The sequence below is a fragment of the Ursus americanus genome, chromosome 4 (genome assembly GCF_024610735.1).
Source record: "Ursus americanus isolate L20-20 chromosome 4, mUrsAme1.1.p, whole genome shotgun sequence".
In the NCBI taxonomy this organism is placed as follows: Eukaryota; Metazoa; Chordata; class Mammalia; order Carnivora; family Ursidae; genus Ursus; species Ursus americanus.
The window spans coordinates 90941856-90961810 of NC_142130.1; the positions used below are offsets into that span (position 1 = coordinate 90941856).

At 37.7% G+C, this 19955-nt stretch overlaps 1 protein-coding gene across 1 annotated transcript in view; it reads left to right on the top strand.

Annotated features, from left to right (window-relative positions):
• Positions 1–17311, top strand: part of MORC3 (MORC family CW-type zinc finger 3) — a 42246-nt gene extending 24935 nt beyond the window's left edge. The window contains exons 10-17 of the mRNA XM_087861789.1: positions 1422–1526; positions 3364–3486; positions 3593–3667; positions 4706–4751; positions 5897–6063; positions 9101–9989; positions 11326–11483; positions 14140–17311. Coding sequence (XP_087717915.1) covers positions 1422–1526; positions 3364–3486; positions 3593–3667; positions 4706–4751; positions 5897–6063; positions 9101–9989; positions 11326–11483; positions 14140–14293 — 1717 coding nt within the window. The 3' untranslated portion in view covers positions 14294–17311. The remainder of the gene's footprint in view (positions 1–1421; positions 1527–3363; positions 3487–3592; positions 3668–4705; positions 4752–5896; positions 6064–9100; positions 9990–11325; positions 11484–14139) is intronic.
• The last annotated feature ends 2644 nt before the right edge of the window (positions 17312–19955 follow it).

Consider the following 19955-nt stretch of genomic DNA (forward strand, 5'->3'; position numbering starts at 1 on the left):
AGTTAAGACAATCATTAAAGAACATCAAAGCAAGAAAACTTAACCTACTAAATACCAATACTTGTAAAGCTATGGTAACTAAGTGTGGTATTAATTAAAGGATAAGCAGTCTATTGAAATAGAGAAGCCAAAAATAACCCCCCACTTATACGTTTGGTTACCTGATTTATGACAAAGATTACATCATAGTATAGTGGGAAAATGATCATCTTTCCAAAAATGCTGGGTCAATTGGCTGTTTGTATGGATAAGATGACTTCTACCTCAAATGAAGAAAAAATCAATACCAGATGGATTTTAGACCTAAATAAGAAAGGCAAAAACAGAAAATGAGAACAAGATTCTCAAAACCTTTAGTAAGCAAGTTTTTAAAACAAGATGCAAAAAGAATTGATCATAATGGGCAAAGTGGAAAAATTATTTAAAATGAGTAAGACAGAGAATGTTGGCAAGATGTAGAGCATTTGGAGCCCCTGCACATGGCTGGTGGGTATGAAAATCGATCAGTTTTGAGGACTGTTAGATTATTGAGTAAAACCAAACATCAGTGCCCACCCCATGACCCTGCAGTTTCACTCCTCGGTATATTCTCAACACAAATGGGCTCAGTCTCTTGGGCTAAGGAGCAGTGGTGATGAGAGACAGAGAGGAAGAAGACTTGAAAAAGTGAAATACAGGGAGGGTATGTTTGGGAAGGAAGATTCATTCTCATTTGGACACTTACATGTGATGTAATAGTGGAGAAAAAATTAGTGGGAGATCATGGTGGGGATAGAAGTGTCTGGTTCATCTGCCAGTGTAGAATTTGAAGTCTTGATATTTGAATTTTGAAGTCTTGATTGTTTTCAGTTTAGAGTGTTACACTGACTGTAGCTTGTGTGTGTGTAGTTCTGGCACAGTATGTGCTTAACTCAAATGATTGCTGAAGTGTGGCCTTAGGTCCCACTGATTTGCTTTTTATTAATATCTTATTGGGGGGGAAAGTAACAGTCTTAATTGTACGACAGAAGCTATTTTGAAATATCCTTGCTGGTGATGATTGCATACTTCTATAAACTAAAAGTTTGAGTTCTAATTTGAATTGAAGCTTATAAGTTTATCAGTTGGGGTTGGAATTCAGAGAGCCTGTGGTGTTCCCACTAATTGGTCTGCAACATACTTTCTCAACAGAGGACATAAAATAGTACTGTTTGTATCTTCAAAGATGATCCTGGCTCTGCTCTGGGAACTTAAAAATGTCCTTGTAGAAAATTGCCATTAGAGCATTCTTTACTAACTGTACCTTTGGGAGTCCTCAATCTCCCCTCCCCTCTAGTGTCCACAAGATCCTTACTAAGTCATTTGTACTTTCTCTGTGTTTTTGACAAAGATTTGAGCTTTATCTTTTTTTTCCTTAAATTGGTTCTGATTACTTTTTTTAGACTGACAATAGCAGCGTTAGGAGAAAAGCTGAATGATTACTGGAATGAAATGAAAGTGAAGAAAAATGCAGAATATCCTCTAAATTTGCCTGTTGAAGATATTCAGTAAGTACATTAAAAAATATCAACCAACTCTGATATCAAGATGTGATACTGAAGGGTATAGTGGTTCTACACAAACTTTGAACTAAGCCAGAGTAAGAAGTAAATTGTGCAGGGCGCCTGGGTGGCTCAGTCGTTAAGTCGGGCTCCCTGCTCCACTGGGGGCCTGCTTCTTCCTCTCCCACTCCCCCTGCTTGTGTTCCCTCTCTCGCTGGCTGTCTCTCTCGCTGTCAAATAAATAAATAAATTCTTTAAAAAAAAAATGAAGTAAATTGTACAACTCCAATCAGCACACCGTGAAATGAGCCAGTGAATGTATACATTTATATATACACACAAAAGATTCACGAAGCAGTATTTATCCATATGTTGCATGCTGATACTTAATTCATTTAAAAAAATAAAAGTCTTGACCCACTAAATTGATTTCATGATCCATTAATGGGTTGCATTTCATAGTTTGAAAACTCTGGTCTTGTGTAATAGTTAGGATCACGGGTCTAAAGCCAGACCTGAATTTAGATTCTAGTTCTGCTTAAATAATGATGTGACATTGAACATGTTACTTGGCCTTTTGTAAGCTTCCATTTTTTTTTTGCTTGTAAAAATGGGAACAGTGGTAGCACTCACCTCCTAGAGTTACAAGACTTAAAAAATATGCCTAACAAGCATTCAGTAACGTGGTAGCACACAGTACCAATATTGTGAATGAATGAATAACAACTGTGTACTGATGGAAAGATGACCAAGATGTATAATGAGGAACAAAAAAGATGCAATTCAATGTATTTCCCATTTTATTTCTTTAAAGTGTCCATATACACATGCATAATTCTGCAAGCACAGAAAATTCTGCCAGGGTTTAAAAAAATGAACAGTGTTAAGCTCCTGAAACAAGGGGTTTGTATTTACTTTATAAATTTCTGGAGCACATGGGTGGCTCAGTAGGTTGACCGACTCTTGATTTCGGCTCAGGTCATCATCTCAGGGTAGTGAAACTGAGTCCTGCATCAGGCTCTGCACTGGGTCTGGAACCTGCTTGGGATTCTCTCTTTTCCTCTCCTTCTGCCCCTTACCGCTCTCTAAAAATAAATAAATAAATAAATAAATAAATAAACAAACAAACAAATTAATTAATTAATTAATTTCTGGGTTGTTTGAAGTTCATGTAACTATGTAAATGCTTTTTTAAAAATTTAGATTTAAAAAGTTATTGGCATTAAGGTGAAGTATTCAGTATTCAATGACTTGTTAGTTGTTAAGTGAAATGTTAAATGAATCCCTAAATTCTTCTTAGGGTCATTGTAATTTTCAAATGATAAAACTATAAAGCATTTTATAAACTAAAGGAATATACAAATTTTAGATATTCAGATATGCTTATGGTAAAGGCTGAAAGTGTAATAGAATTATTAAAAATGCTTAAATTAATAACAATAGCTTGTCTATTTTCTGACTTGAGTATTTTATTGTGCTCATAAATATACTAGGTTGGACATTGCAAATGCTAACTTAATATAAATTTCAGAGCAAGGCATTTGGAATCTTTTCTTAAGTTGTTTGCGTTTTTATTACCAGAGAATAAATTGAATAGTATGCTATTAAACAAGACCTTTAAGTCTCATTGTTTAAATTGGCCTGTTAGCTTTAACCTTTTGAAGGTAACCAGAATTGTTGTTTTTAAAAATTTAACTAGCTGCACAACAATAATTATATCGCAGGCATTTCAGGAACAGAGTTAAATAATAAAGGCATTTTGCAGTAGAAATGATGTAGAAGATCTAATGAGGTATACTTTGCATCTGCATTTTCATACTAATATTACATCATTTTGTTACAGGAAACGTCCTGATCAGACATGGGTTCAATGTGATTCCTGTCTAAAGTGGCGAAAATTACCAGATGGAATAGATCAACTTCCAGAAAAATGGTATTGCTCCAATAACCCTGACCCACAGTTCAGGTACCATATAGTTGGTAGAACCCTTTTTGGAAAGGCAGAAAGAACTGTTTAAGATGTATGAATAGGCGCTGGTGACGTGTTATTCCCATGTGATTTTTCTGACTAGAAATTGTGATGTTCCAGAAGAGCCTGAGGATGAGGATTTGGTGCATCCTACTTATGAAAAAACCTACAAAAAGAAGTGAGTGTTGTATTAGTGATTGGCGGGGAAATAATGCCCAAATTATTAACGGTGGTGGGTGTGCAGCATTAGTTTGATGCTTCTCCAAGATCAAGCTAGTACAACCCAGAAAAGATTATGACCCCCAAAAAGATTTTGATGGGGATGTGTAATATCAGATGCTTTTGTTAACTTTATACCTCAGATACCTGCTCTTTTTTCACCTGCTATTTATCCTGCCCTATCTGCAAGATAGTTTGCAAACAGAATAGTTTGTCTTTTTGGGCCACACACAGATGAATCATAAATGAGTACTGCCTGATAGGAGCTTATAGTCTTAACAGGGAAGGTGAGACATGCGCATTACCAATGAGAAGTTGACAAGTACCATAGAAGGTAGGATCCAGTCCTGTTGGGAAGTCCGTAAGGAGAGAAGACTTCTGGGTGGGGATGGGAAGGGAAATCTGGATCAGGAAAGTTCATGAATGATATTTGTGTAATAGGCCTTGAAGGATGGATTACATGCAGATGTACAGGAAACTGATTCATTCAGCTTCAGAGCAAATACGTGAATGGGCATGATGGAGAATAGAGGAGGGAGGAGGAAGCTGGGTAATGAAGGCTAGTCAACTCTGGTGACCTATAGGCTAGTGTCCACACACAGAGGCCCAGGGCATGCAGAACTTCCAGGTGGTTTTGATTTAGAGTGCACAGTTTTTGAAGTTAAATCCAGCAGCAGGACTGTGAGTAAAGAGACCAATTAGAAGCGTGTATGATGTTCTCGCTCAGAGGTCTGAGAATAATGCTGGTGAGGCTGGAAAGCTTAAGGCAGACATATAGGGCATTACTGATGTAAAAGGTAGAAAGTGTTTCCCTGCTTAAGGGTTTACCACTGATGGTAATGAAACTGAAGCAGAGTTCAGTGTACATATGTGAGTGACTCAGTAGTGAAATGCCAAGTATGTCATTGAGAAACATTGAAAAATAATAATTAAATTTAAATCTGTTCACTTTTCGTCTTTTTTTTTTTTTTTTTTTCTTTTTCCTTTTTTGTTTTAGAGACAAGGAAAAATTCAGGATCAGACAACCGGAAATGATCCCTCGGGTAATTAATGAAACCTTGCATTTTATAGCTGTGTATTATTATTGGGTAGTGGCTAGTTTAACAAATAGTTTTAAAACTTAGCATTTATATAACAAATTGAAGTGATTTTGTTCATTCAGTTCACATACTCCTTTTCTTATGCCCCTCCTTGCCTTCCTAGCCCAACAACTTCATTCAGACTGTTCAATTTTATTATTTAGTTGGGCATCTTCTGAGGAAAGGCAGGCATTAAGAATCTTACCAGCCAGGCACCTGGGTGGCTTATTCATTTAACCGTCTGACCCTGGGTTTTGGCTCAGGTGATGACCACAGGGTTGTGAGATGGAGCCCCAAGTTGGGCTCTGTGCTGTGCGTGGATCCTGCTTGGGATTCTGTCTCCCCATCTCCCTTTGCGCCCCCCCCCCACCAAAAAAAGGAAAAAAAATGAATCTTTCTGTCACATAGGCAGTTAAGGAAAAATTCACAGGAAGCCCTGGGGAGCCATGTTCTAGTACTAACCTGGACCAAAGCTACAGTGTTTTTCTCTTTTTGTTGACCGTTTTCTTAGTGCTTAGTGGTGTTAAGGATCTTTTTCTGAGTATATGGGTAGGCGGTTGTACTTCTTGTGTAAGGAAGTTTTGGTCTGCTGCAGATGTGTATGTTTGCTTTTAGTTACATTGAAATGTTGTCTTAGGGCAAAGGCTGAGGGTTTGGAGGTGAGAACAGAACGGGGTGAAAAGGAATAGTGGGCTTATTCTAAAGGCAGTATCTTTGACTTTATTTTCTGTTTCTTTCTTTTAAAAATATAAGTTTTTAATTGTATTTTAGTAAGTCCTATATAGTATAGGGTCAGTAAATCTTGCTGTAAAAGACCAGATAGTAAGTATTTTAGGCTTTGTGGGCCACATGCAGTCTCTGTTGTGTATTTTTCGTTTTGTTGTTTTGTTTACACCTTTAAAAATGCAAAACCATTGTGCTCACTTGCAGGTTGGATTTGGCTTATTGGCCTGATAGTGGCTCTTTAGTATAGCCTAAAGAATTTACATGGTTAGGATAGTTTTCAATGTTTCTTGGGATACGGGGCAAAGGGAAAAGAATATCTCGTGTTTTGGGGCATGGCACATTAAAAAAAAGTCCTTTAAGGTCGATTTTTTTTCTTCCAACAGATTAATGCTGAACTCTTGTTTCGGACAACCCCCGTGTCAGGTCAAAGCTTTTCTCCTGTGAAGGAAAGTGTTCCAAGAGGACATCTTTCAGAAGTGGCAAATACTTATGCAACAAGACTTATAAATAATCATCGAGGTTCACCCCAGTCTGAACCTGAAAGCAACAAGTCAGTGGCTAAAATGTTTTTCCAATGGGGAATGAATATTGAACAGAGCCTTTACTTGACACTTCTGTGGCAGTAATGCACTTCTAAGAAGTTGTAGTTTATATATGCATGTAAAAAGTCTTAAGGATAAGTTAATTTACTTTTATTATTTAAACTTACCTCACCCCACTCATGCCACCCACTTAAATCAATTTTTAAAATTCCAGTTGTATTCATTGTGGAATCTGATCAAATTTTCACCCCTTTGAAATTCTGTATAGTATAGAAATTCCTGCTTTTAAAATTACCAGTATCTTAAGAAAAACATAAAGCAATTAATAGTACAACACTATAATGTAAAGTGTGACCCAGGAGTTCTTTGCTTGTGGCAGGCTGGGTATTTTGGATGAGTGGTTGGAGAAAGAAAGGTATGAGTGATATGTAAATTGAACAGTTAGCTCTCTTGACTGGAATGGTCGGGGAAGGTTTGGGATGAGATAGTACTTGGTTTGGTTCCTGAAACTCTGAAAGCAGTACTCTGTGCGGACGGCCTGTTCAGAGGGAACAGAATGAATACAGGTGGAGAAGAAAACATGGTGCCAGTGAACTAGGGAATCAGACTGACTACACGTGGTCTTTTTTGTTAAAAGATAAACATTGAAACCAGGTTTCCTGAGATGATAGGATGGGATTTTCTGAGCGGTTTTGTAGCCGTCATTAAATTCTCAAAGGGATTTTTGACCTCCAAAAGGATTAGAAATAACTGCTTTTATGCATATATACATCAGGAGGGCATGTTCTGAAATAGTCTGCTGTTTGCAGCCTACCTTTTAGGGGCTTGTTTTGGGGCTGGATTGCTACTTGTGTAGCACACAAGAACTTGTGTGAATTTTTTTTAAATAGTCCCCTTAATGTTCTTGGCTTTTCTTCTTAAAGATGGTTCCAAACAAAGTAAGAAAAAGTGAAGTCTGTGAAGTTTACAGATAAAAGATAATGGAATTTCTTCTTCTTTTTTTTTTTTTTTCTTTTTTAAGGGAGAGGGGCAGAGTGAGAGTGGGGGGAGAGAGAGAATCCAAACAGTTTCCATGCCCAGCAGGGCGGGGGGGGGGGCGGGGGCTCAGTGTCACAACCCTGAGATCCTGACATGAGCTGAATTCCAGAGTCCTACAGTTGACCAACTGAGCTACCAGGTGCCCCTGGAATTTATTCTTTAAAGTGATTTATTCCATCCAAGTGGAAGAAGAAAATAGAGAAATTTTTCATTAATTTTTAAAGCCTGAAGAATTTGAAATTTGAACTTGAGAAAAATACAAGCTCTTTTGCTTTTTTTTTTTTTTTTTAATATAAGCTTTAAATAAAGCCAAAGACTGTGGAAAGGTGGCACCTAAACTAAGTCTTGAGAAAGACATGGGAATTAGCCTTGTAAGAAAAATAATAGGGCAGCTCCCAGTTAAGTGATTAACTCCATGGAACCCAGGCATGCTCCAAATTCAGAAGTATTGGGTACTTCTTAAGGCAGAAAAATGGGTGAGAACAGGAGGCTTGTTTGAGAGTTTAAGGAAGAGTAGTTCTTTAGACCTCTTCATAACCTGCCAAGTCTGGTGATGTGGCTTTTCCTCCTCTGTCAGGAGGTAGGATGTTTTCCTTCTGGTGCAATTTCACTGCTGAAGATGTGGGTGAACCACTGTTTTGAAAGAGGAGGGGTAAGGGAAAGTGAGTACTCAATGATGAGAACTCTTCCCACCGTACTTCCCCTCATGGGGGCCCCAGGGGAAAAACCCTGGGTGGTGCTGACAGTTGGAACACCCCTGGCATCACAGGGCCAGCCCTCACTGCTTCTAGTCGGTCTCAGCCTGAAATGTAAAGATAGGCAGACGTCACTAGGTATACAAACAGAGATCACTAGGGAATAGAGGGATTTACTGGGAGTGGGTGGGTGTGGAACAAACACATTTCTTAGAAAAGGTAAGTAGGTAGAGGGTAGAAAAAGGAAAAGACAGTGTACAGGAGGGCCAACATCTGAATAAGGGAATTTCAGGATGGGATATCAGAAAAAACAAAGGGGAGAAAATAGTATGACTTAACTTCCACTAAATACACAGCAAAAACATCAGGAAAAAGATCCATTCTAAGAAACATGAAGTTTTCGAACACCATGGAAAATAGTTTTTTTAGGGAGGGGGAAACACAAGTTACCTTCAAAAAGATCAGGAATCAGAATGCCAGGAACACCAAATGGTACATAACAATGGAATGTTGCTTCTAAAGTTTGAGAAAGTAATTTCCAACCTGGAAGTCTATATAAAAACCAAGCCAGCAATAAAATTGAGAAGTGAGTAAAGACACTTTCATCATGTAACCTTTCACATTTTTTAGGTCCTGTGTACAGTTTCTCAAGATTTTATTGGAGATTGTGCCCCCTCGATTTGAGAGAATAAAGCCAAGAAACAGAAGAACCTTTCCTGAGATGGAGGGGAGGGGAGGGCTCACACTTAGGGCCCAAACAACAAACCAGTGCAGCTAACCCGCTTAGGGAGGCCAAAAGTATCAATTGGTGGTAAATTCACGGAAAACTGAGTTGATGAGGAAATGAGGCAGTTTTCAATACCAAGAAAATGGAAGGATAGGGTGTACTGGTTTGGTTTGTGGCTCACCTCTGATCATCAAGCATTGATAAATATTATGATGAGCAGATGGGAACAGCAGAGCCCTTCCCTAAGCGCTGGACCACAAGGAGCAGAACCAGGGCTGGGGGGTGGGTGGCATTCCCATTTGGCCGTGTATATATTGAGGTGCCCAGAGGACATCAAGTGAAGGGATGGGGATGTTTGGCAGTATGCAGAGCTGCTACTTTTAAGCAAGCTAAGTAGTCTAATTGTTTCCTTGGCTGTACAGGAGAAAGTCCTCTCTACCTTAAATCGAGCACTACTGTGTAACCATTTTTTTAAATGAGCACGGACATTTCTTAGAATTTCAAGATTGATTACTTCAAGGTCATCTATTTTGTTCATTTCTGTATTTTTTAGTCTTATTTTTTATATATTAAATTTATTTCCAGCCTGAAGCGGAGACTTTCTACTCGTTCCTCCATTTTGAATGCCAAGACTCGGAGGTTGAGTAATCAAGCATTTGAAAATTCAGCTTATAAAGATGATGATGATGAAGATGTCATCATCTTAGAAGAAAACAGTACTCCCAAACCTGCGGTAGATCATGACATCGAAGTGAAGTCAGAACAGAGTCACATTGAGCAAAGTGGTCATCAGGTCGAGCCTGTGGCTGATAAGGAACCTTGTGCCCAGACTGGTTCATCAGGCATCTCATCATCCAGGTGTGATCAGGGCACTACTGCGGCCACCCAGACTGAAGCCCCGAGTGTAGTTGTTAAAAAGGAAGAAGCGCTTGAGGATGAGATAGATGCGCGAAATGACGCTGCCGTGCCGCCAGCCTGTGTGGAAGCCGAAGGGAAGACACAGGAAACCCAGGAAACCTTTGATAAATCTGCGGGTGATGCTAGTTGCCAATTAAATGAACTGAGAAATGAGCTGCTTCTAGTTACCCAAGAAAGAGAAAATTATAAAAGACAGTGTAATATGTTTACTGACCAAATCAAAGTGTTACAGCAGAGGATACTGGAAATGAACGACAAATACGTGAAGAAGGAAACTTGCCATCAGTCTACCGAAACTGATGCTGTGTTTTTACTTGAAAGTATTAATGGCAAATCTGAAAGTCCAGACCATGTGGTGTCTCAGTATCGGCAAGCTTTGGAGGAAATAGAAAGGCTGAAAAAACAGTGTAGTGCTTTGCAGCACGTGAAGGTTGAATGCAGTCAGTGTGCCAGTAATGAGAGCAAAAGTGAAGTGGACGAAATGGTTGTGCAGCTTGATGACGTGTTTAGACAGCTGGACAAGTGCACTGTGGAGAGGGACCAGTATAAAAGTGAGGTGAGTGTGTGATTCCGCATGGTGAGAGTCGGAGTCCCACGGTGTCTAAACCACAAAGAACTGCCAGTTGCTAGATTGGAATAAATTAATATTTCCAAGTATTGACTATGTATTGCCCTGCTGCTTCTCAGCTGGGGACTGGTCCTCCTGGGGCACATGGAAATAAATGTGTGTTGAGGAGATGGGCATTGCTAGAATTTAATGGGTGGTGACCAGGTATGGTAATTTCCTGTAGCATACTGGAAATTGCTGTGTAATGAAGGATTGTCCTGGTCCAAATACTGTTCTCATTCCCACTGAGCCAGTCAGTTGCTAAATATAAGGAACGTCACATCCATTAGTAATAGACCTTGCAATAACCGTACAAGGTAGGTGATGGTGTCCTCATTTTATAGATGCACCCTGTATTAGTTATGATTAGGTCCATTGGCAGGTGACAGAAAACACTATAGAACCGTGACAGTTCCACAGGCATCCAAGACAACAGGCTCCTGCGTTGTTGCTTCGCTTCTCAGCGTGCCATTATGGTCAGAGGTGGCATCCAGGTCCAGTCCTCATATTATATATGTTCCAAGCAGCAGGAAAGACGAGGGACGAGGTTCCTAAAAGTTGCTGATATTCCACCGTCAGAACTTAGTCACCTGGCTAATATGGTGTAGTGTTTATTCAGGGGTCCTTCTACTGAGGAAGGAAGGAGAAAAATGGTAGATGTTAGGAGACCAGTAGTAGCCCCTGTATACCCTCCATTCAGATTTGGAGAGCCCCTTTTAGAAACATGTATTTATATAATTGTATTAATGTATTTGATAGGGTTTTTCTTCCAAAGAATTTGGAAACAACAGGATGGTGCTGTACTGCTCCTTCTGGAAGCTCATTCAAACATTCATCTTGATGTATTGGCTTAGAGTTAGATGACAAAATATATAAAAATCCATATGAGCTTTCGGTTATAACTTAGAGGTGATGAATGCGCAAGAAATGAAAGCCACTGTGACGTCGATGTAATTTAGGCGTTTTTATCTTGGTTTTCCAGTTTTTGGTACCATTTGTTTACAGTCAAGTGGTAATTAACATTTCATATTCTTTGAATGTGACAAGACGTGGAGGTGAAACTAAAATGAAGCTTTGTTTACAGAAAGCTATTGTGGGTAGGTTTTTTTGCCCTCTTTTGATGGTAATTTTCATCAAGCAGGATTTTCGCCATTTCTTAGCTTAAATTTGTACTTTGTCATTATTAGTATTTTTAAGTTTAATTTTAGCATTAGTATTTTTAAGTTTTATTTTTATTAATTTTTAAGTTTATTTTAATTTTACAGTTATGATTTTTTTTTGTCAGGTTGAATTACTGGAAATGGAAAAATCACAAATCCGTTCACAATGTGAAGAACTGAAAACTGAAATTGAACAATTAAAATCTACAAATCAGCAGTTAGGAGCAGATGTTTCAACTTCAAGTAACATTGAGGAGTCTGTAAATTACACTGATGGAGAAAGGTAATATTACATGGGGAAAAGTGCAAATTGAGTTAGATATCAAAGAACGTGGTGAATTTGGCCATGACTAGAAGACAAGGGACTATTTCATGAAACTTAATTTTTCACCTGGATTTCTTTTAATTTTGTACTTGCCATTTCTTTATGGTTTTCTGTCCTCATTTTACTACATGCCATCCCCAATGTCAACTTTTAGGTAATCACAAAATTACTAGAAATTGCTTGTAGTACAGGTGATCAGTAGGAAGAAGTTCTGTAAAACAAGACAATACCCTATCTTAGTAATATATAAAATGGGCTTGGGGTTTTGTTTTGATTTTGAGCGTGGGGGAGGCAGACATTCAGGTGGGAAGGGATGGTGGTGCTCTTGGTGTGTTGATGACTTACCATCCGCAAGTAGTCACTAAAGCCTAAAACTGGGCAATTCTTCCTGCTCATACAGCATGACTTCAAACCTAAAAGGCACTGCTGTTGAAAAATCATCTCCTACCATCCTCACTTGACATCAATTATATTATTACCTTGTTTTTTAAGTTAAGTTTTTGAAGGGTTTCAGTAAAGCTGTTCATGGAGATGGAGTAGAGCAGTACATAAAAGTCTAGAGGGTTACAGTCAGAAGAAAATCCCAAGTGGTGTTTCTCACAATGGGAACCACAACATCTGTGGTGCTTGTAAAAATGAAGATGCTTGGCCCGCAGGGCAGCTTATTAAATTGGAAACTTTTAAACAATCTCAGATAATTCTCTCACTGACGTTTGGGTAACTGATGATCGATTATTTATTTATTTATTTAAACTGATCTTTTAAACCTGTGCTTTCCAAAGTAGTATAGGAGTATGTGGCTATGGACACTTGAAATCTAGCTAGTCCGAATTGAGATGTGCTTTACGTATAAAATAAAAAATAAAATTTTGAAGCCTTAGTAAGAAAAAGAATGTAAAATACCTCAATAATAGTATTTTGATTTTGTGATGAAATAATATTTTAGTTACACTGGGTTAAATATATAGAACTGCAATTCAATTTACAGCTGCATTTTGCTTTTGACCGTGGCTGTGTGAACATTTTAAACTCCGTATGGAGCTCACAGTATTTCTCTTGGACAGTGCTGTTCTGTACACTAAAAATAAGAATCTGCGGCAGGTCCCGTAGATAGGAAAATTAGCTAGGGACAATCAAAAGACTTAAAGGAAATGAGATGAAGAGGATCACTGGGTCATACGAGTCTTTTATGTACTTTTCAGATAGTTTGTGGTTACAAGAATTCGGGACATTCTTGGTAAGGATATAGGATGGATAACAACTTCTAGAAAGCAAAGCAGAAAAGTGTTTGAACCATGGGCCTCTGGTCAAAGATGAGTGAGGAAGCTTAAACAAAAAAATGGCTGGAGTGGGAATGATGTAAACTTTTATCCAGGGACCAATGGAATCTTACAATCCAAGCTCACAAAACAGGTTTTAAATCACATTACTGTGCATTGTCAACTTAGGGATGAACATCTTGCCTCTTCAGACAAGTATCTTAGATCAGTATCTAAGCTAAACTTGGGCTGCTTATATTTGGGAGAGGGGCAGAATAAGAGCAACTAACATTCAGTTCCCATGTTTCACTCAGTCTTTGAAGCAAAGGCTGCTGAATGGTTATAGGTCTTCAAAAAGTTTCGGGTGTTGGGGTGCGTGGGTGGCTCAGTTGGATGAACATCCGACTTTTGATCTCAGCTCAGGTCTTAATCTCAGGGTCGTGAGTTTGGGTCCCATCTAGACTTAAAAAAAAAAGTGTAGGATGTTGATATTCAGATATATACATGTGTATAAATTTAGAAGGAATGATAATGATCATCTAATCCAGGGATTCCCAGTGTTTTCAGTAAAGCACCATTCCCTATAAACACATAGTAAAATGGATCATCAGTGAACTTTAGCATATGTGAAAGGTTCAGAAAAGTCTTGATTTAAAAAATTGTTTAACATTATGTAGCCCAGGGGCGCCTATGTGGCTCAGTCGTTAAGCGTCTGCCTTCAGCTCAGGGCATGATCCCAGGGTCCTGGAATCGAGCCCCGCATCAGGCTCCTCTGCCGGGACCTGCTTCTTCCTCTCCCACTCCCCCCGCTTGTGTTCCCTCTCTCACTGGCTGTCTCTCTCTCTCTGTCAAATGAATAAATAAATAAAATCTTTTAAAAAAAAATTATGTAGCCCAAAATTCTGTAAGCTTACTTGACCACAGAACCATTTCTCTTTCACACAAGGGTAGATATCTCATAGAACATGTTTTAGAAAACAGGTCAGTTTTTATTTTCTTCAAAAGCTGAAATTCAGGGAAATGCATTCTTACTCTGTAAACCAGTGTTCTCACTAGTATATCACTGCTGTTTTCCAGGTGACAATATTTTATATTATAAATAACACTTTGTAATTATATGTATTTTAGCAGTCCATGATTTCTCCAATAGCAAGTTAAAATCATATTAGTTAGAACCAAACAGAGCCACTAGGTTTATGAAAAACACTCTACTTACCAAGAGATACTTAATTATTAAGTTAAATCACAGATCATTAAAGTAAGTGAATTCTTGTTTCGCTTAAATTTGAGGCCCCACGTGAATATTAAACTGTGTTATAATGTTCATCTAATAGACGTAATATTTGTGTTTGCAGCCTCAAGCTTCGATCTCTTCGAGTTAACGTAGGACAGCTGTTGGCCATGATCGTACCTGATCTCGATCTTCAGCAAGTGAATTATGACGTTGATGTGGTTGATGAAATTTTAGGACAAGTTGTCGAACAAATGAGTGAAATCAGTAGTACTTAAAGTCTGTTTTATGTGAGAAAATAAAAATATTTGTTCAGTCCTGTGGTTGTATAGCTTTCAGAATGGAAACACTTTTGTTTTATAGATATGACAGGTGACAGACTGAAGAACCATGATCTTTACTGTATTCTATGCATTCAAGTGTGGTCACAAGTACTGTGGGCGCACTTACCACACCTTTTGAAATTCCTTAGAATCATTCTTACTGAACGGCTGAACAGCTAACTCATGATTCTGTTTTGAAGTGTAAATACTGTAATTAAGTCTGCACATATTTTTTTATTACCCTAGAGGACTTAAGTGTTTTTCACCAAGAGCTTTTCAGGTTGCCCTTAACCTTTGTGCAATTTTTTCTGGTTCCCAAAGTGTATTTTTCTCTGAAGTGAGGGCCGTGCCATATACAAATGGAAATGTTACCTTTGCTTTTCTTACAGAAAAGTTTAAACAGGATTTTTAAAAAATGGAATTACGCTCCTGATAAGTTGTAAGTGAACTGATCATTAATGTTTCTTTTCTATAAATTCTTATCTCCTAAAATATTTTGTTCATGGAATTAAGGTAAGCAGAAACTCTCCATCCATTTTGTCAGGATTTTCCTTGTGCTGAGATTGCCAATCATGGTTAAATGCAGTGTTTTTACAGAACAAAGAAATGATCTTTAGTATAAAAAAGCATCAAAAATATTAAATGTTCCACCACGTTTACTTTGAAGCCCATTTTTGGCTGCTTAGTCAGCATGGAGTGGGCACAATAATTGTTTAATATTTCTTTTTGTGAAATTTCCTGTACAGCCTTTTGTAGGATTACTACAGGTTAGTGAGAGTTGAGGAAGACAATCTTTCTCAAACAGTACAGATACTTTTCATTATATTAAGAGCTAAGTGTTTTATGTCCTGGAGGTAAGCAGCAAACTGCCCTGGGATTATAGTATTACATGCCATAAAAATTACGCTTTATTGGTCCCTTGTTTGTGCAATTTTAAAGAGATGGCTTTCTATTAAGTATAACTATGTATATATAATTAAGAATCATATTTTCCACAACTGAAATGTGCATTATTTTTTTTCAAAGTTTTATCATTGCTATTTATTTTTACTTTTGTTTCTGAACATTCAATACATGTTTCTTTTGTATGTATGCTTAATTACATGTCTTTCATATACAATATTAAATTTTTACTGTACATTAACTTCTAGAAAAAGCAAATAAATGAAGTTTGTTTTTATTTGCTTGATAAAGTAATTGAAAGTGTATTTTTGGTATGAAGCTGGTTTTCTGTCCTAATTGTATCTGCCCAAATTTTAAAATATCTTGTAATAAAATAAAAATATATATGATGGCTAACTCTTCAGATACTACTTTTAAAGAATTCTATATTCAGATTATATTTTGGAAACTGAAACTGTCCACTGAAGACCCTCAAGTTGAGCTCATTTTAAAATCTGTATTAATTACAAGTTCTGTTCAGGAGACCAAGACAGTTTCCATTAAGACTCTAAAAACTGAGCTCATCTTGAGAGAGTGTGTGCGTGCGTGTGTACGTGTATTTTACACTCAAGAAGAGACTTTCTTCTGTAAATCATTTAGCCTAAAGAAACCTTGCTTAAATGATAGCCACAATGTAGAGCATGTCTGAGTTTGTGAATATTTATGTAGCAGTTCTTTCTGGAATTTGCTGTTTTTCCCGTCCTTTGAGTTAGCTATATTCTTGCAAAAATATATCTTTTATATGGCTGTTACCTTGCTTTTAATAGGAAAGTTAGTCACAGGAATAGTAAATTTGCTTGCTATATCAATTCTTTGGAAGTACTTACATATTTTTCATCCTTTAAGAAAATATTGTCAAAATACGATTGTTTGAAAATGTAGCTAACAAAATTTAACAGAACAACAACATGGGCTTTCATGTATGTATCATATTTAGGTAGAGATATCTATCTTTTGTTGTTAAGTCAAATTTGTAAAAGGCTAGTGGGAGGACAGTGGTGTTTAAACTAATTATTACTTTAAAACAAAAACAGTGTGAGGAAGTAAACTAGCATAGTCCACAATCCCTGCAAACAGGACCCACTGTCATTAACATTCACACAGCAGGAGTGGTGTGTGGCGTATTGTTACATCTTTTGTTTAGGCCTCAAATTCCTAATGTGGGCAGGTACTGCTGGGGACTCTGCCTATGGTCTCAGACGCTTAATTCTTTCGATCAAGAGCCCATTAGTTCATTACTTGTCGTTGAAGAATAATTAAAGTGATACATCTGGTGGTTTTCACCTCTGGCTGCCTATTAGAATCACCTGGGGAGTTTTTAGGACTCCCCCTGCAAGGATGCACCCCATACAAATTAAGTCAGAGTCTGGGTTTGGGCCCAGATACCAGTATTTTTTTAAGGCCTCCCAGTGTGGCATCAGAGCTGAGAACCATTGATCTTTACCTTCCGGTGATGATTGTTTACAGATGTTGAACTCAGTGGGTTCCTGAAGCAAACTCCGGATTTGCATGGCCGCTTTCTCACTGGGGCGAGCAAGGAGGGGAAAGGGAAGCAGAGTTGGTGCCCAAGTTAGAAATGTAAATGTAAGTGAAAAGACTTACCCACTGCTTCCCTAAATTTAACCACTGTTGCTTTTTGTGTGTCCTTCCAGAAAATATTAGCTGCATACATATACACATTCATATATATGCATTCAGTTTATATTCAATTTTGTATCTTTATATTTGATTATATATTTGTAATCTCAAGTTTTCACAAAGGTGGTACACTATATAATTGGTTATCTTGACATTTCCATGTTACTTTTTTAAACAGGTCTGGTAACATTCTATGATCTGCATATGCTCCTAACACTCATTTATTTCTCATGTTTTGACATTACAAAATACACTACGTGAAAATCAGTACACACCACACACACTTTGACAAGTATACCCAGAGTGTAAATTCTTCGCAGTGAATATTGATAGGTCAAAGGGTGTATGCTATGTAACTTTTAATAAATGTTACCATGCAAAAATGAATTTAAACTCCTATGAAAAATGTATGAGTGTGTTTTTTTCTTCTCTCCATCAAACTTACTAATCTGACGTGAAAAAAATGACAGCCTGCATTCTTTGTCTCAGTTGAACATGCTTTCATGTTTTATTGACCATTGTAATTTCTTTTTTCTGTGTACTATGTCATGTTGTTTGCCTGTTCTTTTCTATTGGGTTCTTTGTCTTAACTGCTTTAAAGAAGCTAAAAGCCTGTGCTAATGTAGCCACAAACACCACCCAGACAACTAGCTTTCAGGAAATTCACAGTAGGTTAAATCTTTGTACACTGTCTCAAATACTGGAGAGGAGTGAGAGACCCACTGGGTTTATGTTTTTCCATATATTTGTCTTTTTTATATTGGCCACAGTTCAGAAAAGGAATGCTGTTAATATCCACCTGGTGTAGAAGGACATCTGTATATGTGATACTTAGAATTAAATTTGTGATCACAGAGTTAATTTCCATATCCTGGCCTATAGGGAGAAAGTCAAGACCAGAGGAGAGAGTCTTGGTAAATCAAGCCATTCAGACACAGGTGGTTATTAAATGAGTGCAGTCACAGAGAAGGAATTAGCTCTTCTAAGACTGGAGTGTGAGTCACAACTCCAGTAAGTTAGTTTTGTACGCAAACATTCTAATCATGAGTTGTGAGTAAAGGCAGTTTTCTATTTCACACATGTACAAGTTTAACCCAAGGCTTCCTTGTGAATTTCTTGCAAAGCAGTCGGGACTCAATATCATGGTAACACTATATAGAACAAGTTTAAATTTGACTCAGTAACTTTTACCCCAACCAGACTAATACTTAGGTTATGAGTGTCTTCACTATGCAACTATCCAGAATTCTGCTGTAATCTTCATAACAAAATGTAATGGTGTTTTATATTCACAAAGTATGTGAGTCAACAGCCTTGCTAATCTATGGTTTTCCTGGTAAATGCTGTTGACAGTTGTGGCCAGTGTTTTGAAAGTCAGTACTGTGATCTAAACCAAGGCCGACTTAAAGTAGTTTGTGTTTATAATGTGCTCATGGAGGTAGCTGAGCTACTGCAGAGCATTGTTGCCAGTTTGCTATAGAACCTCTGGCAGATGGGTCTGGGGGAGAGGTGTTCATGGACTGCCGAATGGAAACTTGCTGTGAGATCCTGAGTTCCAGGGGTGCGAGTTGACTAACCAGCCAACAGCAAGAGAAGTGACACGGTCTCACGTAACTACACCTGTTACCTCTTTTCCTGGTAGGGAAACACAGGGGTCTAGCACAATAACTTCTTATATATCATTAAGTAGTAATTATAATACATAATTATGTTATAAAATATGTAATCCTAGTATTCTACACTATTCACTGTAATCACTCAAACAATAGTTCCTCACTTCACACTAATTCGCTATGTTCTTAAATTGATTTTTTTCAGTATCAGATATTTTAAACTCTGTTTTGGGACTTTCCAAATTATACCAAAATAGAGAAACTGGGGCGTCTAGGTGGCTCAGTCAGTTAACCATCTACCTTCGGCTCAGGTCATGATCTCAGGGTCCTGGGACGGAGCCCCGTGTCAGGCTCCCTGCTCAGCCGGAGTCTGCTCCCTCTGTCCCTCCCCCTGCTCGTGCACGCATGCTCCCTCTCTCCCCCCCCCCCTCTCTCAAATAAATAAATCTTTTTAAAAAATCGAGAAACTATTCTAATGAACTCCCATGTACCCATCACCCTGCTTCAACATTTTCAACTCAAGGTCAATCTTGTTTTATTTATACCCCCATTTACTTAAACACCTTCTGTAATATTTTTCATGTGTGTGTTACAAATATTAACTCATTTTTTATTGCAGAAAAATATAAAATTTCCTATTTAATCGTCTGTTAAGTATGAGTTGCACTAAGTACATTGACATTGTTCTGCAACCATCACTATCCATTTCCAGAACTTTCTCATCCCAAACAAACTGTATACAGGAAACAATAATTCTCCGTTCCTCCCTGCCCCTGGTAACCTCTGTTTTCGGTCTATGAATTTGCTTATTCTAGGTACTTCATATCAGTGGAATCACAGGATATTTGTCTTTTTGTGTCCAGCTTATTTCACTTTACATAACATTTTTAAGGCTCATCCATGTTTTGTATTTATCAATTTCGTTCCTTTTTAAGGCTGAATACTCCGTTGTATGTATGTACCATATTTTGATATTTATCTGTCCTTGGACATTTGGAGTGATTTCACCTTTTTACTATTAAGAATAATGCTGCTATGAATGTTGTTGGATATGTATCTGCGTCTTTGCTGTTAATTCTTTGGGATAACATACCTAGGAGTGGAATCGCTGAATTATGTGGTAATTATGTAAGTGAGGAATTGCGAAACTATTTTCCACAAAGATACAATGCAGAAGCGTTCCAGTTTTTTCACATCCTCTCTAACACGAATTTTCTGGGTTTTTCTGTTTTTAATTAGCCATCTAATGAGTGAAGGGTTTCCATTATGGTTTTGATTTGCATTTCTCTAATGGCTGGTGATGTTAGGCTTCTTTTTGTGTGTCTACTGGCCATTTGTATGTTTGGAGAAATGTCTATTAAAGTCCTTTGCCCATTTTTAGCTTGCTTGTTTATTTTTTGCTGTTGATTTGCAGGATATGATTT